The sequence below is a fragment of the Lemur catta genome, chromosome 4 (assembly GCF_020740605.2).
Source record: "Lemur catta isolate mLemCat1 chromosome 4, mLemCat1.pri, whole genome shotgun sequence".
NCBI classification, from domain to species: Eukaryota; Metazoa; Chordata; class Mammalia; order Primates; family Lemuridae; genus Lemur; species Lemur catta.
Window position 1 is genome coordinate 72,498,232 of NC_059131.1, and position 23,484 is coordinate 72,521,715.

Sequence of the window (23,484 nt, forward strand, 5' to 3'; positions counted from 1 at the left end):
AAGACTTTCTGGGTGGGGGAGGGTGGCTGAAGTGGGTTTTGAAGTATGAGTAGGGGTTGGGTAAGACGGTAGAAGAGAGACTGGGCATCTCAGGCCAAGAAGAGTGAGCAAAGGCCTGGGTTCAAAAGGCCTGTAGCAGGATTATGGCATGTCGTTCTGGAGGCCAAATTTCCTTAACACCAAGCACTTTAAGGTATCTTTTGATACTAAAATACCCATATCATGCTAAGTGTCATGTAAATGACAACACAGGAGGGACTTTCATTTCATTTTGGAGACAGAAACAGTACAGGGGCCAGGGCCACCAGGTTCTAGGCAGGGATCCACAGCGCTGAGGGCAGAGAGGCCTTGTGTGCCCGGCCCAGTCCTGCCTTGATCCTAAAGGCTTACACCTGGTAAACACTCCTCTAGGATCACTTGCCATGGAGCAGAGTCATGTGTACCTGTGTGTGCACATGTGTGTGGGGGAGAGAGGCTGAATTGGGTGTGTGTAGCCTATGATGGCTTTCCACTAGTAAAGGAAAGTCTCTCCTGTGTTGTCATTTACATGACACATATAACTTAGCATGATATGTGTATTTTAGTATCAAAAGATACTTTAAAGTACTTGCTGTTAAGGAAATTTGGCCTCCAGAATGATATGCCATATTCCTGCTACAGGCCTTTTGAACCCAGTGAGTGGTCATTGTCCACTGACCCCTAGGTGTAGGGTCACCCCCACCTGGGAAGTATGTTGTGGTTTCTGGGAGACATTGAAGAACATTCAGTAGGGCAGAACATGATCAGGTTTACTGCCAGGAGGAGGTGAGGGGGCACAGGAGGTGAGAAGTGTGATGAGGAGGTAGCTGGAAAGAGTCCAGGCAGACCAGGGCAGGGAGTATGGTGCATGTTCTGAGAAGGGACAGACTGGAGAACTGTGGAAGTGGTAAATGGAAGGGTGTGGTCTTCCAGGGAGGCTGAATGGGAGAGAGACAGGAGAGTAGACCAGACACACTCAGGCTGCTGGATCCGGGGAGTGAGTGGGGCAGTGCCACCCACTGAGCTCATGAACCAGGAGAGGGGTCGTGTTCAGGGGCAGATGGTGAGCTGAGCTTGGGCTGAGGGCGCCAGCCCAGGAAGCAGAGCCCAAAGGTCTGAGCAGAGCTGAAGAGCCCATGTCAGGGAGGGTGGCAGCCTCACGGCAGCCCCAGCAAGGAGGCAGCCCAGGGGAAAGAGAATGTCACTCCCTGTATCCAGCAGCTGTTGATCCCAACGGCTCTGTAAGAGCAGTTTCTAGAGAGGGTTGAGGCAGGGCCAGATGCAGGGAACAGAGGAGCAGGAAGAAGGACATGCCACTGAGGATGGGAGGGACTTGAAGAGTGCAGGGCTTGGCTTTGTTTCTTCGTTTGTTCCCAGGACACTGGTGAGCTGGGCTTGCTTATGAACTGAGGGGAGGGCCCCAGAGAGGGGAGGCCATGGTCCTGGGGTCAGGGACGATCCCCAAGGGAGCAGACACCTAGAGGAAATGCCATCGTGGGCACCAGGGGTAAAGGAGCTATGCCCCACAGGAGGGAGTCCTGCCCTCTGAGCGGTGTTGCAGGGCCCTAAAAAGGCTGACACTCAGGAAGGTCACTCAGCAGGGAAGTGCTGGGGCTGCCCTGGGGACCCAGGACTTGGACCTCAGAACCTGCATTTTTAGTGACCACCTTGTGCCTGCCTCATAGGTTGCGTTTCATGACCTCTTCCCTTAAGCATTTGGCACATGCTCACTTGTAGCATGTGGTGGGGAGGTGGGGTGTGTAGACAGAGTGAACCTGCGTGATGGGCAAAGAATGAGGACGGCCTCCTGTCAGTACTGGAGGGACAGTCCATCAGATTGGAGTACAGTGCTGTGCCCTCACTCCCCAGCCATACCCCGCTGCCATCCCCTCTGCTGAGTCCCCCTGAGACAGGACATAGGGACTGTGAGCCGAATGGCCGTGAGTAGGGGTTCCTGTGCCACGCAGGACAGGACCCTTCAGTCTCTGGATCTGGTGTGGCTCGTGTCCTGATAATCTCTCAGGAAGGTCTCTGCCAGATCATACATGGTTCCTGGCAACAGAATGTATTTAAACTTCACTAACACTGTAGAGATGACTTTATGCGCAGGAGGAAGAAAGTGGTTTAGAATTTAGATGTGCGCAATTACTGTTTGAGAGAATCAGCCTCGTTAGCTTTCATGCAACTGTGTTCATGTTAGAAGGTGACATTAGCCAACTAATGGCGTTCCCTTGTTAATTCCCAAGGTTTGGCGATACGTCTTTACAAGAAGTCATCAATGTGGAGAGTTTGGTGCGGTTAAATTCCTACTTTGAGCAGTTTAAGGAAGTTTTGCCTGAGGATTGTGAGTAATTCTTCACTTGGGGTGGGTTTTCCCTGCTGGTCTTTTCCTCACTGGGTGGCCGAGCTCAGGCTGTCTGTTTCCTGATGCCGCCTGGCTTGTCCCACTTTCGTGTGTCCGTGCACACCTGCCTGAGCGCCTGTGTGTGTACGAGTCTGCACTCCTCCTTTTCTCCCTCCTACCCCAGCACACACACACACAAACACACACACACGGCCTGTTCGCCTCTTCAGACTCTGCCTGGCTTGAATTCCCACCCACAGAAGCTTCCCTGGGCTGCAGCCCTCGCTCATCTCTGCTGTTGATTCCCTTCTAACCTATGTGACGTGGGCTTTCTCACACACTGTCGTAGTCATTGACATAGATGGATGCATTCAGTGGCGTGCATCGTGCACCTGCTGGTAGGACATGAGGGATCACAGAGGCAGGAGCCATATTTGGCCAGGTGAGTTGCCTATGCACCTGCCTCCATGGTGCTTAAGAGTAAGATGCTGGGTAGACATTGTTGGGTGTTTGGTGGCAAAATGCCCCCTGTCACAGCCTCTCCTGGAGGTGGTGGAGAGGTGACAGTAGTTTTCCTGCTGCTGACACGTAACTCTGTGTCCCCCAGTGAGGATGCTGCAATGAGGACTCTGGAAGTTGCAGAACTCAGGGAAGAACCCAGGGGATGCACAGCACTCACTATCTTTACACATGGAATTCTCTCCCAAATTCCACCTAGTGAACATTCCCTGAGCACCTGCCATGTGTAAAGCACTGCAGGACCCAATGGCGAATATGACCCTGCCTTGGAGGAAAAGCCACCCAAGAGTATCCCACCTGTCTGTGCAGGCGCTGCTGCAGTCACTGAGGGTGCCACATGGCTCAAGGAGACACGTCCCCACCTGGAGTTACACCAGTGTCCTCTTATAGGGGTTTCCACAGAGGGAAGACCACGTCCACATCAGCTGGGAAGATGCAGGCAGCTTCATTTGCTTTCTGTTGGGAGGCATGGTAGATCTTAGAGTTCAGGAATAGCAGTAGAACAGTACTGCTGGTGAACCCTGTTACAGGCTGCTGATACGCCAGGTGCCGGTTAAGTGCTCACACATGTTTCCTCACGAATCCCACAGCAGCCCATGAGGTTGGTGCTCGTGTCTGTGTCCAGGTGAGGAAAGGTGCTGCCTGGCTCTGAAGCCATCCTGTTAGGAGAGACTGCCACAGAGGACCTCCAGGGCCAGCCCGGGAGTCCGTATTACTGTAGTGTGGTGTTCGGTAGGGAAGCAATGTGAAAACGCTGCCTTTTCACAGATTCATTGAGCAAGAAAGTGCTGTTGGATGGGAAGACGGGACACAAGCCACTGGTAGATGGGCGATACGTCATTTCACCCTCTGACTCCAACCTGGGGCAACAGTGGGCTTGGAAAGAAGGGGCGAGGCATTGAGGAGGGCTCGGGCTGAGGGCCAGCTCCTTAGCGGCCATCTGACACTGATGTTGGGGAGGTGCCGGGCATGGGGGGATGAAGACCTGGTGCTGGGCTGGGACGCTGGAGTTGGTGGCAGCAGCAGTAGCGGGTGGCCCGACAGGAGAGGAGCAAGCACAGTGTGGGCCCCCACTGAAAGGTGGGGCCCTTCATGGCTGAGGGCACTGAGGGGTAGGATGAGAAGGGGGCTGAGGACAGCATCTGAGGCTGGTTAGGAAGAAGGGATTCCATAGAAGGGCCAGAGAGGGTACTGCTGGCAAGCGGGAAGTAGGTGGCCAAGGAGGCAGGAGCCGGGGGCATGGATCACTGCGGTCTCTGGGTTTGTGGACAAGGACCCCCTGGTGAGCTCAGGGGACAGTCTCAGTGTGGTGAGGGGTAGGCCAGGGGAGCAAGTGGTGATGAAATGGCACTGCCTTGAAATGGACCCTCCTGTCCCAAAGATGGGCAGCGACGTGACGGTTGGGGCTGTGGGAGGCTGGAGAAAGTGCTGGAGCTCCAGGGGTGACGGCCGTGTGCTTGAAGGGCTAAGGGAAGCAGCCAGAGAAAATGTGCCGGAAGGTACAAGAGGGTGACTGAGCTACAGACCAGGTCCTGGAGAGCCCAAGGCAGATGGTGTCCTGTCACGGAGGGAGGGAGGAGAAGGGGTAGGGACGTGAATGGAGTGACTGGAGTAACACAGGTGGGTGGTTCCTCAGGGGAACAGGGGTTCTTTTTACTGAATGTATGGGAGGTGAGCACAGAACCAGGGCGTGGAGGAGTGAAGGAGACTTGGTGTGGGTGCAGCTGGAACCCTGGAGACCGTGGCTCAGCCCCAGCCACAGCAGTTCCCCAGAGAGCCAGAGACAGTACTGATGCCTGGGCCCCACCCTAGAGGGTGGCAGGCAGGGCCTGGGCACCGCGGTCTCAGAAATTTCCCAGTGACCCCCATGTGCCGCAGCCAGGTGGAGCACACGACATGAAGAGGCTCCTCCAAGGCTTCAGCTGTAGGTTGGCTGCACGGTGCAAGGAGCCCAGTCCTGAGGCATCCTCACGTTCCGCAACAGCAATCGCAGTTAATGACACATCTGTCGAGGCCTTGGTGTGAGCCACGCACTCTTCTACCCACTTTAAATGGATTATCTCACCTGGCCCTATAGCGGCCCCAGAGGTGGTGCCAGTTTCACACCCCCTTGGCAGAGAGGAGGCACGGAGGGCATCTCCCCAGCAGCCCAGTGAAGCCCAGGTAGTGTCTTCTGACTCCTGGGGGCAGCCAGGGAGCCACAGCGGTGGGGAGGGAAGGGGAGAGCGGGGTGCACTGAGGGTGGAAGGAGTGCTAGCAGTGAGTGGCAACATCATGAAGGCAATGTCTGCACTGAGCATTGTGGAGGGTGGGCAGTTTCCAGTGCTGTCAAAGACCTGGAAGATGTTAGACTAATGACGAAGGCTGAGGAAGGGTGAGGCCTGTGGGAGCAGAAGCAGCAGACTGGACCATGACCCAGGGAGCTGGGCAGCCGTGGCCCATGCACCCGTCAGCCCCAGGAGAACTGCTATCTGTGAGGCTGAGAAGATGGGACCCACCCAGCAGAATACCCCCACATCGGCACGGTTCATCAGTGGGCAGATATTCACTAAACTGGGCTGCCAGGGTGGCCAGGGAGAAGCCACGGTTGATCTTGGGAGGTGGGATCACGCCATCTTCTCTGGAGGGTGAGTGCCCCAACCCGCCTGGAGCCACCTCCTCTGGGCTGAGTCCCTCACAGGCAGGGGCTTCTTTCTATTTCTTTGTGTCTGGCCCCCTCCCCTGGACAGCGCACTACCAGGAGTGTGAGATGATTAGCACAGGGTTCCTTGTGCGTCAGGAACAGGGTGTATGGTGGACACTATGTGTGGTTAGATCCAGATGGTTTTGATTTGGGGATACAGGCACTGTGGCTATTTTCCTTAGCCATGACCTTGATGTATTTGTTAATCCCAGTGTTTGAAAATCTCAGAGTACCCTCGGGAGTGGTTGTTTTTCCTAGATTTTGTTCCAGGTTTCCTAGGCGAGGCAATCTGAGGGATGTTCAGGCTCAAGGTGTCCTGAAGGGCCTGCAGACTGCCGGGTGGAGGAGGAGCCCTGTTAGAGCAAGGAGAGGCCTCCCTGGGTCTGTCAGAAATGCATTTCTCCAGTTGTAGGCTGAGATCCCCCTGGAGGACGCTACATGTTCCAGATCCCCCAAGGTTTCCAGGCCCACTCGATGGCCAAGACCTGCTGCCCCAAGCGTGCTTCACCCTGGTGGAAGTTTTGGAGACTAGATGAGTCTCCCTTCCTCCTAACACCCTCCCTTTGGGAGTGGGGCAGGGAGCACAGGCGTTTACAGGAAGTTCCTTAGGTGATTTGGTGTCCACTCCCTGGCCCCTCAGGGAGAGGAGATAAAGTAACTGCCCTTCAAAGGTGGCACTAAAGTGGCAGTGAAACTGAGTGCTCACCATACTGGTAGCCATGTCCAGTCCCCAGACACCCTCCTCCCTTCTTGCTTTGGCTGCACAGTCAACGTGTTAGTGTTTCCGTGCCACAGCGGCTTACCTGGGTGGCTCCTGCTGTCAGGGGCGAGTTCCTGGGTGCGGCACCTACTCCCACAGACTCCTTTTCTCTTCCAGGCCTACCTCGGTCGCGGAGTCAGACATGCCTGCCAGAGCTGCTGCGGTTTCTGGGTCAGAACGTGCACGCCCGAAAGAATAAGAACGTCGACATCCTCTGGCAAGCCGCTGAGGTACTCTTTATAGTGAGGAAAAGGCAGTTACTGCTGCGCCCACTACCAAAACTCATGACAGTAATGTTAACAAATCACAGCCTCAGCGGGGAGTGGAGAGAGTAAATGTCTCTGTGTGGGCTCAGAGAAAGTCGCTGAGTATGTTCTAAAACTCTGTAAGATGCTGAACCTTGCCTGTGGGTTCGTTCCTTTGGGCTGCCTGAATTCTGATAAGCTTGGCACGATCTGTCCTATGGGGCACTTAATAGCCAGGCTGATGACAGTTGTCACCTTCAGAAGCCTACATGGTGGGTAGCAGCTAAAACCCTCTGCCTCCTGCCTCTCTTAATAGGTTCAGAGAGAGACTGTGGCGACCTTTCATATCTCTTTAAACAGCCATTATCATATGTTGTGGCTTTGATCTCCTAGTTTTCCCAAGTCCTTACCCTCAAATATTTTCTCATAAATTTACTGTGGAAATTTTTCAGTTTGAGCCTGGGCATCAGAGCAAGTTCATGGCTAGTCGTTCTCTCACCCCTGATGAGGGACTGAGGTTACCTCTTCTGTGTGGCAGAATAACCTGCCCAGCACTAGAACTTGGGCACGAGTGGCCGCAAGTAGCATCCTGGCTCTCTGGCTGAGCCGGAGCAAAGGGAAAAAGGACACAGGAGCGAGGTGGCACTGCACTGCCCACCATGTCTGGGCCACCACCCTGCATCACACAGCCTAAGCAGCACACGGGGGCATCCCCCACAGCTGTCCCAAAACATGACTGTCCTTGTCAGGAGAGTGTTTCTCTGAGTCTCTTCCACAGCAGCTGGGGTCTTGGCTGGTCACGGTGCTTGATGGCCGTTTCGAGACATTTATTAGATCCCATATTCAAGAGCCTGCTTCGTGAAGTTTGTCTTTTGGAATGTGCTGCACATTGTGGGTGTGGGAATCGTCATGGCTGCTGATCGTGTTCTGTTGAATTAAGCTTTAAAGAGTGAACATTCCCTTCTATGTGTTAATCTATTCATTTACCCTGTCAGGTACCCCCATGGGAAAGACTGTTGGAAAATGTGGGATGGGTCAGTCTGCCGATCTCCCCTCTCTGGGCCAGGCTGCCCTGTGAATCTTTTAATTACAACAGAACACATTTGGAAGCATCAAGTGACAGAAAGCTCAGCAGGTTTCACAGGCCTCATTTTTCAAGTATTCTCTTGGTTTTAGGGCCTCATCCGGCATGGCTCGCCCAGGCCAGGCCCAGCACATGTGGCACAGGGTGGGGCACATGCCTGCCAGGGGGCTCCTCTACTTCCTTTTATTTTGTTTTCTCACGGGGCTGCTAAACATCCCTGGCCAGATTGTTACAGTCTCTTATGCAAGTACCTTCGAGAGACTTTAGACAAAGAGCAAGCCTTTCCCACATGCCACAGAGAGTCCAGAGGGTGGCACAGCTACATCTCTGAACAGTGACCAAGGACATGCACTCACTCATTCATTCTCCTTAGAATAAACAGCTTTACAGATGAGAGTGGATGCGCAGATCTTGGGCACACCTTGCTTGGGAACTGTGGTTGTATTTCTCTATTGCCATATGATGGAAAATCATTAAATATGGATACAGTGGACCATCGCCTGACACCAGAACAAAAAAGCAGTCCATCCAGTCCTGTATTCTTTAGTTCCCAGTAGAGGCCCCAAGGTATAGAAGCCTAGAATCAGAGGGAAGGCCCTCAGAGACCCTCGGATGTGTCAGGCCCACCAAAGCCTGGGTGTCCCCAGGGGGACATGGGGTTGGGACAGGTGGGTGTAGGGTCAGCAGTGCCACACCACTCGGGTACTGACTCCTCTCATCCCTGATTTGACCAAAGCTGTTATTCTTTTCTGGGTCTCATTTCTTGTCATTTCTGTGTATGAACAAAAGGTCCCTGGCTAAACAGCTGGGCTATCTTTAGTCAGGTCAAAACCCTCATTTCATGGAGGGGGAGACCCAGCCAGTACACCAAAGGTAGCTGGTGCCCCTCTAGGATGGGAATCTGACACTGCAGCTGCCCTTTTGGACAAGGACCCACCTCTGGCCACCCTGCCTTCCTTCCAGGACCTCGTTATCTCTGCATGCACCATCTATGAAGTTAAGTGTTCTTTTGAAACCAATTTATAGTTCCAGTTTCTGCCATGTTTGGGTCATGAACTCTACAGCCTGTAGAAATTAGTGAGCATATACCAAGTTCACGCTTGCTTTGTCAGTTATGATTTTTCAAATTTGATTAAATCACTCTTTTTTTTTTTTTTTTTGAGACAGAGTCTCACTCTGTTGCCCGGGCTAGAGTGAGTGCCGTGGCATCGCCTAGCTCACAGCAACCTCAAACTCCTGGGCTTAAGCGATCCTACTGCCTCAGCCTCCCGAGTAGCTGGGACTACAGGCATGCGCCACCATGCCCGGCTAATTTTTTCTATATATATTTTTAGTTGGCCAGATAATTTCTTTCTATTTTTTTTAGTAGAGACAGGGTCTCACTCTTGCTCAGGCTGGTCTCGAACTCCTGAGCTCTAGCGATCTGCCTGTCTCGGCCTCCCAGAGTGCTAGGATTACAGGCGTGAGCCACCGCGCCCGGCCGTGATTAAATCACTCTTCACTAGCTTGGGGTCTGCTTGTCTGCTTAGGGTCTTGGTTTTGTTTTTTTGTCTGTTCCCAAAAGAAGCTTATCCTCCTCCTGCTTGTCCTGACAGAACTGTAGGCCTTTCCTATTTTGTCTTTTTCCGGACGTGGTTCATAGGACTGCACCATCTTCCCCGTAGTGACCAGCACGTTCTTGGCTTTGGTGGCCTGAGAAGCAGGTGTAGTCCCATCGTCAAGGCAGTCGACACAACTAATGTTTTTCTGGAGTATAACAGATAACTGGGAGCCTACCATCGTACAGCTTACACAGTTTTTCATAAAATACCAGTGTTGCTTTCACAGGGCGGTATCTGATAAGGTCCTCAATTCCATGTCTGAAGATCTTGTGGCCAGATGTTTTGGAATTCACAGGTTTCAGATTTTAGAAAAGTAATATGGCACAGAGTTGGCATTTTTTATATAATCTGCCACACATTACACATGTGTACTGTCGTATACATATATGATTTAATACCCCTGGGGGAGCCTGGGGTAGTACTCTGGAATCAAACTCATAATAGTGCCCTGAAAAGTATGAATGTTTACATAAAATAGGATAAATAAAGATTATAAATAGTCTCACATCAGCTCAGATCTGGTTGTGCTGCCAAATGATGCTGCTGCAAACTTAGAAAAATTATTTTCTGTTTTAGAGCTTGCTGGATTTGGCAACTGTGTACCTAGGATTATCTCTAGTGATGCAGAGGAAATGCCCAAAAATATTCTCTCTGTGGAGAGAGGAGGCGCACTGAGATGGTCTTTTCCCAGTCTGGAGGCCTCCTCCACCCCACACCCTGTGAGCCACCCTGTTGTGATGAGGGAAGCCCGTTGGTACCTAATCCTGTGTCCGGGCAAGGATGGCAGGAAGGGCCTGTGGGACCTAGTGATCAGGAGGTGGCTAAAAGGAAGTGGAACTTCTGAGCCGTTCCCATCTGTGCAGATGAAGGAGGAGAGTGGACATCAGCAGGGCTGTCCCCTGCCTTCCAGAAAGGCCTGGACACCTGGCCAGGGGCTTGGGGGCCTCCCTTGAGTAGGTCATTTTCACTGCTCTCTTTCCTCGAGGGATCAACAGTGAAGGGCTGAACGTGACGAGAAGGCCCAGGTGTGGTTTGGAAGGGGAAAGTTGGTAAGAGTCAGTGAATGGATGGCGATTCCTCAAAAGGAAGGGAGGCTGGCCTGAGAGGGAGCATCTTGTGGGAGAAGGCAAGTCACACGAGGCACAGCAGGGCCCCCAAAAGCTGGTGTTTGTAAGTGACTTGGTTTCTGTCAGCTCTGACAGAACATGGAGTTGGGGCACAGAAGGGGAGAGTCTGGCCAGGCCTTGCTGGGCTGGTTGGGAACCTCTCTGGTGTGTGAAGGCTGCTGCCTTTCGGCGGAGTCTCCCCTCCTAATCACAGCCCATTGTCCTGTTGCAGATCTGCCGCCGCCTTAATGGGGTCCGGTTCACCAGCTGCAAGAGCGCCAAGGACCGCACGGCCATGTCGGTGACGCTGGAGCAGTGCCTGATCCTGCAGCACGAGCACGGCATGGCCCCGCAGGTCTTCACCCAGGCCCTGGAGTGCATGCGCAGGTGAGTGCCACCGCCAGGCCGCGCCCTGCCTGCCCTGGTCCGTGTAAACTGCAGATGAGCTGGCACCACTGCGCCTTCCCACGGGGCCTGCCCTGCATGAGCCCCTGATGCCAGCCGCCACACTTGAGTTTGACAAACTAGTCAAACTATTGGCACTGTCAAATTCAAACAATGTTCTCTTGTAAGGCGAGACGGGGAAGAGAGCTGGCAGTCTTTCTGAACAGGACTGCGCTGAAAACCAGTAGACTGACGGGCAAGCTGAGGGTCAGGCAGCTAAGGGGAGCTTGGCTGCAGCCGTATGGTACGTCCCTTCAGCCACCTGCCTGGCTGTGGGCATGATTTAGGGCCAGTGCTTTCTCAGCAGGCCTCTGCTGTTGACATTGTATAGCCACATGCATATGTACATTTCCAAACTCGAGTGAAGACACGCGTCTGCAGGTTGCACCGGTTTGCTCCGCTGCTTCTCTAGCAGTCAACACAGTTTGCTTTTATGAGCGAAGTGTCAAATGAGTGTTTTATGGTGACAGCTGTCAGTGTGCCCTGGCAACCTCACCCAGTGATGTTCTGATTCTGAGATAACAGGCGTGTTTGCAAAATGAAACCCAGAACTAAAATTGTCCACTATTGATCAATGCCTTGTTTCAAGCACTGCTGGGCAGCCCCTACCTCACATACCAAAAGAAAGGATAAGAAACCTGGTTTTCCCGTCTCCTTCAATGTAGTCACCAATGCTGTTAAAGTCTCGTTTCCAACGGTCACTTCTACTGAATGTTCTGTATCATTTGTCCTCTCACCAAATTCTTTAAAGCGTTCAATTCTCTTATCCTTTCTGTATGTTTCTGCTGTTTGACCTTCTCACAATAATGCACAAAAGAGATGCATGAGCTCCTGCCTCTTGATAATAGCATTTTGTAAAAATGGAGTCATTTTTGTCTCTGTTTTGTCTTTCCAAGTTCATCTAAACCTCTCTGTTAAAGTTCACCATCCCTCTGCCCAGCCTCAGGGGGGTAATAGAGACTCAGAGCCCTGCTCTGCCATTCTTTAATTTTACTTGCCTTGACTAAGGGCCTGCCCTAGGAGCCTGGGTGCCCTTCGGGCTCCATGTCCAATGCAACCCTGCTGCAGCAGGGGTCCTGGTGCAGCAGGGGGGCAGCCACGTTTGTGCCCATCAGCTGCACGGCTTTGGCAGGGACTGCTCCAGTAAAGTGCAGACCTTTGCCAGTGAAGACATGAGAAGAAGCAGGATTCCTGTGGTTGTGGCAGCAACAATCAGGATCAGGTCCAGTCAGGAGCCGAGGCCCTGAGTTAGGCACACAGTTGACACAGGGACCTCTGTCCAGTTCTTGGGCTCTTGAACAAATTCCACAAAAACAATTCTGATTTCATCTGAGCACAAAGATCTCAGGAGACCAGGGAGAAAGTGGGCCTATAGAGAGACACAGCACGACTGCTGGGCCTGTCACTGAGCCCAGAACGCACACGGCCTCTGTCTGCCTGCCTGTGGCCCGCAGGCGTGGTGTGTGCAGGACAGTCATTACAGCTGTTGCAACTTACAACACAAAGCACTCTTTGTAACTTTTAATCGCATAAGTAATTGACCCTCCTTATAGGAAAATTAGATAATGCAGATAAACGTAAATTAGATAATACAGATAAACGTCTCTAATAGTCCTTCATTCTCATGCACACACCCCACAAGAGAATTCTCCATATTCCTGCTGCTAATAGGTAGCCGTGTTAACATTTTTATCCGTGTTCTCTCAGAGAGACGTACGTACATACCTACATACAGGTGTGAGTGTGGTTCATCCACACATTGGTTAGCCAGTCCCTGAATAACACAAAAAAACACATACACAAACAAGTGCAGTGATACGCACAATTCTGCCTATAGTTTTAGCCTACTTTTTTCCATTTAACTGTCTTGTGAGCATTTTTTCACATGGAAAAAATATAGACCTTATCACTGTTAACACATTGTATAATTTATCCAATTTGCTATCATTGAATATTTAAGTTGTATATGGTTTTCCAGAATTTTAATCAAGAGGGCAGTGAATATCCGTAAATATTCTCCTGTCCACATTTTCCAATTGACTCCTCAGGTTAAAAAGTATACATCTTTGTAAGGCTTTTTTTTTTTTGTGACAGAGTTTTGCTCTGTTGGACTCAGGCTGAAGTGCAGTGGTGTCATCATTGCTCACCTCAAACTCCTGGGCTCAAGTGATCCTACTACCTCCCAAGTAGCTGGGACTACAGGCACATACCACCATGCCAGGCTAATTTTTTAATTTTTTTTTTTTAGAGAGGGGGTCTTGCTGTGTGGCCCAGACTGGTCTCAAATTCTAGGGCTCAAGTGATCTTCCTGCCTCAGCCTCCCAGAGTGCTGGGATTACAAGCGTGAGCCACTGTACCCAGTCTGTAAGGCTTTTTAATAGTTTTAATACAAATCACCAAATTGTTCCCCTACCAGCCACAGTCCTGCCCAGTGTCCCAGAGTGCCCAGGAATTGCTGTCACTATTCTGAGTGCTCCTGAGGCTGTAAAGGTGGTGTCATTTTTCTGTTCTACTTACAGGTGAGGACCCTGAGGCCCTGAGTGGGTGAGGGGCTTCCTCACCTGGGAACAGGCACCATCCCCTTGGCCTCCCTCTGCCTCTGTAAACCCCAGTCCTGCCTCCAGTTATGGATGTCTTTTTAAATTTTCTTTTTTTTTTCTGCGTTTTCTAAAATCTGTACAGTGAGCACATAATACATAAATAAGTATTTAAGAAGTTATAAAAATAAAACAAAGCTCACTCTTCCTTCACCTCTGCCTGCCCTGGAACCCTCAGCACCAGCCCAGGGAGAGAGCTCACTGCTGCCTTGAGTAGAACCCTGCAGTACCTCGGGCTCTTGCTGCAGGCATTGTTTGAAGGTGACACTGTTACCCTTGACTTTGTGTTTTCTGGATTATCCCATGTGGAGAAGACATGTATCTATTTAGTCAGCTGCAAGCCCAAGGCGCTGGGTCACCAGCTAGCACTTGTGGCTGCAGGGCTGGCCAGCGAGAGCTCCGAGGAGGCAGTAGTGAATTTGCACCCTGCTCTCAAGCAGAGGAAGAGGTTTGGTTCTCTCTCTTTCTCACTTGCATCTCACCAGGTGGGCGAGTAGAGCACGCAGGTGAGGGCAGAGCTGGCACCCAGGCTGGCTTTCTCCTGGAGGCCCAGGGCGAGCACTGGTCCGTGCTGTGCTGTACACGTTCAACAGCAGTTGTCTCCCCGGAAGCCCTGATCTGTAGTGTTTGCCAATTTCTGTGGCATAAATACCTCCACTGGGGTCCATTTCAAGCTCCCAGAGTGGCAGCACTGAACATGGAGTTGGGAAGAGCTTTACACCCTCAGCTCCCTTGAACTATGTGCGCTGACTCCAGCACCCCTCTGGGGCATCCCTCTGTCCCCAGTCCAGGGGCTGAAACCCTCACTTAGTGGGCCTTCCTGCGTAGCTGCCAGGCTATCCTGGCAGGGAATGTGATGACTGGTCAGTGCTGGCCAGCTTGGAAAGTGTCCCCTGTCAGAACGGCACATTCCAGCAGGGTCTTTCCAAGCCTTCAGGGTTCCTCTGGGAACGCCGGGGAGGACTCAGCGTGAGGAGGAAGTTGGACCTCCTGCCTGCCCCTCTCCACGTGGATCCTTCACAGGCTGCCTGCTATGTCCTAGGACCTCTGCTTCTGTGTCACTGCTGCCACTCAGTGGCCATGGATGCGGTTCCAGAGTCGTGTGGTTCTAGGTACCATCTCACCTCAGTACATTTCTTCTCTAGCATCAAAAGGGGAAAGAAACCCCAAGTTTCCAGTGTGGGGTTGCTTGGATTCCATCCTTGGAGATCATTGTGTAGAACAGTAACTTGCAAAGTTGGGGACAACAGCGGCTCACGGCCTGCCACTGCTGAACCTGAGACCCAAGGTGGGGCTGGGGAGGACCCTGCATTTGGTTCGTACCTGAGGTAAATGGTTTTCATTTGTGTGGTTAATCAAGAGGCAGCTTTCGCCAAATCCATCGCACCATCCTCGCTGGGGCATCTGTGAGAAGGTCAAATCCCAATGGTTCTTCATGTTCAGCTTGCTTCTCAGAACCCCGTCTTTGCAGCATGCGGGCGCATGGCGGGGCGGCATGGAGTTGTGCTTGGCCAGCCGAGAGGGAGTGAACATGGAAAACCATTCATTCAACCTACATGTGTTTATTTTCAGTAGATTGCAGTATTTTTTTCTTATTTTCACTTCTCTTTCTCTCCTTTTTTCCTGTAACTGTGCTGATTTTATTTTGGTCTTCCTCTCACACCCTTTTCTGCATATCATCTTTTCTTTCCGTTGTGGCTTCATTCCATTTTTTTTTAATCTTATCTTTTGGTTCTCCTCTTTTTCCCATAACTTTTGATAAAATCCATCGCATGTGTTTCTTTTTTCTTTATTTTTGTTCCTTTCCTTTTTTCTTTTCCTTTCTCCCAAACTTTTTCCTTTTCACAGCATTGGAACACGGGAGGTAGTCACGCAGAAGAACTTGAGCGGCCTGGTGCCCATCCGAGACTTAAGGCTAGACCCCAGCCTCCTCTGTTCCCTTCCTTTATTAGCTCTGAGCCCCAATTTACTGATTGTGTGGCTCTTTCTGAGCATAGCATACCTGGTGACCAAATTGCGTTGCAAATGAATATCATTATGAAAAATTCATAAGTCACAAGAAAAACAAAAGTGCCAGAATATGTCCAGCCACCGTGTACCTAACTGGACAGAAGGAATGTCAAAGCGTGGTCTGCCAAGAAATATCTCATGCCTTACAGTTTGACGTTTTGTTCTTCTGAACTGTAAATATCTGCCAAATTATTTCACCAAGAGGACTTGTTCGTTTAAATCACGTCTTCAGTGCTTGTAACATGTTCTCACGGTGCCCTGCCACTGCATTATTTAGCTGGCCTGGAATTACTTGTACCACATCTCTTACCTTCTGATGTAAAATTGTTTATTACCTGTACATCTCGTGTGCCCTGTTTCCAAGAGAAGGGAATTCTGTTTGAAGAGAATTTGTATATTTGATACTATTCTTTAAGTGTACTGCTAACCTTTCCTTTCCTTTTGAAGAAAAATGAAAAGAAAAAGATAGATGCTTTCTATAACTGGCTCGTCTAGACAAGCCTATTTAATAGGACATGTACTTTCTGCTTTCATTTCAAAGCGTAGTCCCTGAATCACAGTAGCAAACAGTTTGCAGAATCATAACACTTCCTTGCTCATGTTTATTATTTCTAATTGGGGTGACACAAAACTGTGACTACAATAGTACATGGTACCAAGTCAGACACATAGAGATAACCTATTGCATGTGACTTTACATTTATTCTTAACTCTTTAAGGATCAGCAAACTGATTCCAGGAAGTAACACATACAGTAACAAAAGGCAGTTAAGGTTATATACATTTATTTTTCTGAAAGTAGCGCTTTTCATTTAAAAATTACATCTTTAATTCCAGATTAAGTCAGACATCTCTTCTCTCTTACCCATCAAATATGGTTAAAAATGAAAAAAAATCAAAGAAAAATGGCCAAGAATTGATTTTGGGTGGGGAGCTCTGGCAGATTGAGCTGTGAGAGAGAAAGGGTCACTTTGGTCTCTGCTGTTATCACTCTTCACTTTAACATGCCAGTGTCCCTAAAACGGGATGAATTGTAACCTTAACATTTATATGTGGCAGAGGGTAATTGTACCCCTATAAAGGTAACCAAATAAATCAGGGGAGAGTTCCATACACCGTGTATGAGGATAGCAGTGGCTTCTCTGCTTTCCAGTTCACATTATTATGACGTTGTACTTCTATTTGCATCCGCCAGCTGGTTCCCCACACAGTGTATTTTATGGAGTAGATTTCTCTTCACCAGTCTAGAAAAATTGGAGTAAATTTAGAGAATCTGGCTTTTCCAGAAACTTGACACCCATGTGCACACACAAACCCAGTCCACCACAAAGTCTGGCTTCTCCATTCTCCAAGATTACCAGACCTTACTCTGGGGTTTCTCTGATTTGGGATGAGCTCAAGTCCAGGTTCTAGGAATGGCAGAAGCAGTTAGCACCGAGTGGCAAACACCAGACTCAAACTTTCAATTCTGAAGTGTACAACCATCCTCATCACTCCCAGGAGCACCCTTTTTCTAGACCCCCCTGAGCACTGCAGGATCCCTAGGGCAGGTGTCACCTCTGTGCCACTCTGTAGGGGAGCCCACTCTTCTCCAAGTGCAGAGTGTTCACTCATCTCTTCTAGAGTAAATGAGGTGGCTGTTGCATGGCAGCTTCTGGCATCCTTCAGGGGGAGTCACTCACCAAATGCCAGCTGACGGGTGGTGTTGAGTTGTAACAGCATGGCACTAGGCACTGGACGGTGTCCTGGTCACTCTGTGATTCCGTGAAAGGTATATGCTCACCATTTGCCCTCTTTCACATTGAGGTGCACACTTCAACTCTCTAGGACATTTTGTCTGCTTGATTTGAAAGAGGGGAAGTAGAGTCCACAGCCTCTTTCAGTTCCCATTCCACAGCTTCCCAGGCCCTGCGCCAGGCAATAAGCTCCTGATGACGCAGTGGTGACAGGTGCACGCCCACCTCCAGGGCAGAGCTCGTGGCCAGGAGAGTCCACACACAGAGGGAGGCCCTCCCACTGCAGACAGCAGCCCTCCCTCCCCCAGGGCCCACGTGGGCTTCTGTGGCACTCGCCAGGGGCCCCTCCCAGGACCCCGCCACACAGCACAGGGAAGCCACCGCCAGCCAACGGACCTCCTCAGAGGGGGCCCCAGGGACACCACAGCCTGATCCTTGGCTGTTGTGGTGCCAGCCACACCTTCCTGTCCCATATGGGTTGGCTGTTGGGTTGGAAGAGAAATGGGACTACAGGGAGAGGGGATAAGGTTCTTCATCTCTCTCCTCCAGGGGCTGGGTCAGAAGGCAGCGCATGTGCCTGCACAGACTTGGCAGGCTGGCACTAGAGAGGATGCCAGGAGACCAGCTTAGGCCATGGTTGGTTGTGTTTTGGTTTTTTTGCTTTAAAATATTTGAGAAAAGAAACTTAGTATGATCAACCTTTATGCTGAATTTTAATATCAGTAAGGCCCTTTGTTCATGAAATGAATCCAAATACATAATGAAAATCTTGTCTGCTTTAGTGAGGAATAGGATGGAATAAAGATGGGGAGATGATTCAAGAAGGGGGAGTCATTGATATTCGATGATGGTTTTTAGGTCACTTCCCAAGTAATGTTAGCACTGAGGCATTATCAGTGTCAACCAGCTTGAGGTGTTCAGTATTAAATCAGCTTTCTGAAGTTAGAGAAACCATATTGAGGAGAAGTTCTCTTTTGAGGGTCATATCAAGTTTTTTCAACAACTGTGACAGTCACCATTTACTCCTATGGCTTGGTTCCAACAGAGATCTTAGCCAGTTCTCCCCCCACAAAGCAACAGGAAAAGCAGCCACTGCCTGTGTCTGCCATAGAATCACTAGGACACTGATGCCACCAGATGAGTTCTAAAGCAGAAGGTCCCACCAGAAAGGGAAAACCAGAGACTTTCCTAAAATTAGTTGGCATTGGGGGTTTCCTTATTAATTTTCATTTCAAAAATGGATGTCCTTGAAAAGAAATAATTGATATAATAAAAATAATCATGGAGCTTGGAAATAATGAAGTCCCTCTTTCTAAAATCTATCCAAGCCCTTCTCAGCTTGTGTTTTTGACTCCTGAAAATTATGCAGCCAGTGCGGTCAGTGCAGGTGTTCTGCCTTCGGGCAGCAGGCCGGCCTCTGCAGCGGGCAGCGCCCTTAGTGCAGCTCGCCCTCCCGCCTCTGCGGGCGTCGTCCCGCGCCCCTGCCAGCTCATCTACACGCACAGACCAGGGGGTGACATGTGGACCGGCTGCCTCAGCTAGAGTTCGTCAGCTCAGACATTTGGGGGAAAGGAAATACAATTTGATTTAAAAACTAAATTGAAATGAAAGTATAATCTTGGTTATAACTTCATGTCTAAGGTATTCAGCCAGCTAAACCAGGCATTAGCTCCTTTACTGTGTAAATAAAACATAATGTCAGAGTTCACATATTATTCTTCCTTGCTCCTCCAGGCAGCTTGGCATTTACTGGTGATAGGTGGTTTTTGAAAAGTTTTAAAATTTCTATATAAATGGAGAAGCCATATTTGAAATAGTCTATTAATGTAAAAGCGTCCAAAGATGAAAGGAGAGTAACTGTGCATAGGATCCTATAACTTCTACTTCAAGTGGAAGTACATTTTTGATTACTGAATGTTGGACAAAAACATTATTCACTCTAGGGGGTCCTGCTCATGTGGCCTAGGTGTTCGGCTCAGATGACACACATCTAGCTGATAGCTTGAGGCTCTGTGACAAAAAAGCATATATCTGAGTTACCAAATTAGTTAATGACAACCAGGTAGACAGACACTTTTCTAAAATACTGGAGCTTATCTTTTGAATAAAAATTACTGTCTTACTGAAAATATTTTACATGTTCTTGATAATGAGACTGTCATTTTCACTTTAAAAGGCTTGAGCAGTTGCCACTGATATTTTTTTAAAATGCATGACATATGTTCTTCATACAACTTGAATTTTTTTGTAAATCACTGTTTCTTAGTAACTGCAAATTTTACATCTCATAAGGGGGATTTTTTTACTAAATTTGATAACTTTATTGATCTCATTGCTAGTCTTAGAATAATATAAAATATCAGGTTATAATGTGCTGTGGGAAGTCATTTATATTTAAAATCACCTTTGCCTGTTAATTTTATGTCTGTACCAGAGAACTGCTCTGATGCTGTCGCTGAGGATGTGGGGCCTGCCTGGCTGCACAGCCCCCTGTGCAGCACCCGCCTTTGCCCCCCGTGATTGCCACGACAGCCCTCCATCAGATGGAGCTGGGGATGGTGCTGGTAGCAAGTTTGCTAGGGAAGGGTGCCTATGGGCTCTCCCGGGCTCAGCTGGCTGCTACCAGGTCTCAGTGGGGTCCCTCCTTCATGACACTCCCAGCCCGATAGCCAGGTAGACCTGCGCTGCAGACAGTGTGTGGGCCCATTGGATTGCTTTGCATGTAGAACAGCTGTCCCCTAGGGTGGAGATAGTGTGTCAGAACGGCCTTCTCAGCCAGAGGGCTTTGCTACGCATTGAATTCTACAAGGGAAGTCAGCATTTTGAATTTGATGTGATTACAGCCTCTTGCTAATACAGAAGAGTGCAGTTCTTTAAAGCCTTTAGTAAGAGTAGTAATATTTCTGCTTCCATTTAATTTGCTATGTAACAGAACCTTTGAACCACACGATAGAGCTCCAAGTAACTAGACTTGAGATCCATGAAACCATTAACTCAAAAAACTTTGCTTCCAGTTAGATACAGTGCTGCTTTTGGAAATGCAAAACTCACAGCCCCATACAGCATGTGTCCATCTCTGTGCTTCTTAATTGCCTGTTCAGAAACCCACCATCTTACGTATGTATTTGTTGTAAATGAGTCCAGCACCCATTTAAATTAATCAATCTTTTATTTAATGTTATGAAAATAATCAGTTCATTTCATCTTAGTTTTAAGTCTTTTCTTTTTTCCTTTTTTACTGCTGTCATTTCTTGTGCTTGTTTTTTCCCCAGTGAGGGTTGTCGAAGAGAAAATACAATGAAGAATGTTGGAAGTCGCAAATATGCGTTTAATTCCCTGCAGCTGAAGGCTTTCCCCAAGCATTACAGGCCTCCCGAAGGGACTTACGGAAAAGTTGAAACATGAACACACGGTTTTTCTCTAATTAGCTGTTACATAATAACTGTGGGTACCCTTTAGTGTCATATATGAATTCTTCAAGAGGACCTGAAGGATTGGTTTTTATTTTTGTGGTTTTTTAAAAAATATTTCACTAAGGAGTCTATGGAGCATGTTTTTTTTTTCCATTGGAATCAATAGGAGGTAATGTTTGGCTCGACAGTACGGATAGTAATGACTGCCCATTTACATAGCCTTCGGCTATAACTGCACAGATATCATTGACAGTTACTTGTAAGAATCAAGCTAGGTTTGTCTGAAATGCTAGAAGACTTTTTAAATGCCTACTTAGGCATTGCTCACCTAATTATTTTTCTACTGAGTAACTCAAAAGTGACCATTGAATTACAATCTACTTTTTAAAAATCTGAATGTAAAACAGTAAATAATACATTAAATAATTGGATCCTAGGCATACCAATAAATGTTAAATGTTAACTCAAGTTCCAGATTAAGAAGCTAGCACTATCTCATGCAGTGAGAGTAATTGGTTCTAATGAATTATCCTACCCATACCACCACCTGTGAAGCCAGAAGTTGAAAAAAATATTGATAAATCAGCCAGAGATAGGACTTTATTAGAAGGTAACACCTGCAAAGCAGCCCACACAGTTGGGGCCACTCTTCTTTCTGTCCCTCTTAAGTTACAGAAAGGGTGTCTGCTTGAGACATAAAGCCGGCAGTAAGGCCCTTGACACTGTCTCCTGTTCTCTGACACTCCATGTCCAGCTCGCCCCACGCCCACAGGGCACATCTCCCTTACTTCTCTGGATGCCGAGTTACAATCAGTTGAGGACCTCAAATGTCTGCGTGACATCACTCCAATGGGGAAGTTATGCCTGTAGAGATAGTGGAAACCGAAATATTTTCAGAACAAGTATTCTTTTGCAGGATTTCCAGTATATCTTCTAAAAGACAATACAATCATGTTTGAATGTCTGATAAAAGTGTCTTATTTTTAGGTTTGCAGTAATTGTTACTTTCCTATTCTCATTCTGTTATGTCAGATGACTATTGAGAAACAGTTGAAATTATCTCCTGAAATGAGAGTTTGAAAGGGATTTATGGGCCATAAAACTTAGGAATTTCATAGAAAATTATGTCTTATCATCTTTTATAAGATGGTGATGTCTTATCTGCACATTAGCAGAGTTTTTTTCCTTAGGAGTTTATATGTTTTCTCAATTCCATATGATGATTATGTTTACATGTTATTTAAAAGTCTGTAAAAGAAATATATGTGGCACATATTAATCATGTTGATCTTAATGATTTGTGAACCTCCTGGAAATTCTTTATGTTTAAAAGTCTAGACAATATTCTTTTAGCTCTTTTAGAAATGCATAACAAACTTGGGCCCAGGTGCTGAGACACAGAGAGGACCACTCATTGGCAGGGACACAGAGTGGGTGGACAGAGCCTGCTGTCTCCCGATGCCTGCTGGGAGGAAGATGTGAGCTGGCGTGGAGGACGGTTAGTGGGAGATGCACTCTCTGCCTGCCACTTAAAGCTGGGTGCACTGGAGGGTGGGAGGCAGAGAAGCTCCTGTCCACCAAACCCACTGCACGGGTGGCTGCTGCTGGTGTCAGAGCCTCCTCTTGAAGTGTCAATGCCTATTCAAAGACGGTTTTTAATATGGCTCATGTAGCCTTTCACCTTTGCACCATTTCATTTTATTTATAATTTTTTAGTTCCATCTTTTCTCATTTTAACATCACTACTTTTTAAAAAATTGCCTTGTTTTTTAAAGTTAAATGTTACCCATACTGTTTTCAGAATTTTGTCTGAAGAACATTAAATATCTGCATTTATCAAAGGGAATATAGCATATGTTGAGTCATCTATCAACAATTTTGCATGTGGCACCTTTATATGAATTATTTTCCCAATTTTTGCTTTGTATTATGAGTCACCAGAAAGCTCTAAGCCTTGGCTAATCATGTAGAAAAGATCCAGGTTTCAGTATTCTCCCCGAAGGCATTGTTCCTGGGCTCACGGTGGCAGCACACACTTCCGGAGCTTGCTGGGAGAGGGGCACGTTGCGCAGCCTGGGGGCAGTAGCACCTCTTCACGTAAGAGCTTTGCGTCTTCAGTCGCACAGGGAAGGCAGTTTTACAGGTTACTGTAAAAGAGAGGTCTCATTCCTTATAAGGCCTCCCCATTTAAAAAGAAGTGAAATGAGATCTATGGAAAACTGGGAACGTCACGTGGGTTCTGTCAGAGCTCTTGCAGCACAGTTGCCTTTAGTTTCCTTTAAAGATGTAAAAATATTGTATAATACAGTTTTGTCCCTACACAATTGTATTTGCCAAGCTTAGTGCATTAAAATACTTTTATTTATTTGTTTGGGGCAGTATTAATATACATAAACATATAGTTACTGTTTTATATATTCTTAGCTCATTCCAAGCCATGTATGCTGTAAATGTGCTAGTCTTTAGAATGACAAATAATAAATAACTGACAAGAATATTAAACTTGGTCTTGCCTGATTCATCTTGTCACATTAGAAGGACTAGTTGTATGGCCAGCCTCCGACTGGGCCAGCACTGAGTGCTCTGGTGCTGAATGCATATGTCTGTAAATGTAAGACTATGTGAGACTTCTGTTTTATAACCTTGTTTTCACCTAATTTGAAGTAGAAGGGTAGCAGCTTGTGGGGTGGAGAGCATGGACTTTGGCAGCAGACAATCCTGGTTCTGCCACTCACTGGCTGGTGATTCTGAACTAGTTGCTTGACCTCTCTGAGCCTGTTTCCTCGTGTGTAAAGTGTAGACAACAGTATGTTCCTGATAAGGTGGTTGTGAGGCACCTTGGCAATAAGTATTTATAAACATTAGCCATTGTTTTTACTTTGTCTGTAAACATGGATCACGTCATCTCTGTGGTAGCCTGGTCC

At 48.3% G+C, this 23,484-nt stretch overlaps 1 protein-coding gene across 10 annotated transcripts in view; it reads left to right on the forward strand.

The window, feature by feature from the left end:
• INPP4A (inositol polyphosphate-4-phosphatase type I A) overlaps positions 1–23,054 on the forward strand; it is a 144,494-nt gene extending 121,440 nt beyond the window's left edge. For 9 of the 10 annotated variants that reach the window (XM_045550179.1, XM_045550181.1, XM_045550180.1 and 6 more), the window contains 4 exons: positions 2,265–2,362; positions 6,442–6,554; positions 10,593–10,747; positions 20,420–23,054. In XM_045550179.1, coding sequence (XP_045406135.1) covers positions 2,265–2,362; positions 6,442–6,554; positions 10,593–10,747; positions 20,420–20,552 — 499 coding nt within the window. In that variant the 3' untranslated portion in view covers positions 20,553–23,054. Of the gene's footprint in view, positions 1–2,264; positions 2,363–6,441; positions 6,555–10,592; positions 10,748–10,933; positions 11,745–20,419 lie in introns of those variants that run through there. The other variant, XM_045550184.1, reaches the window with a different exon arrangement.
• The last annotated feature ends 430 nt before the right edge of the window (positions 23,055–23,484 follow it).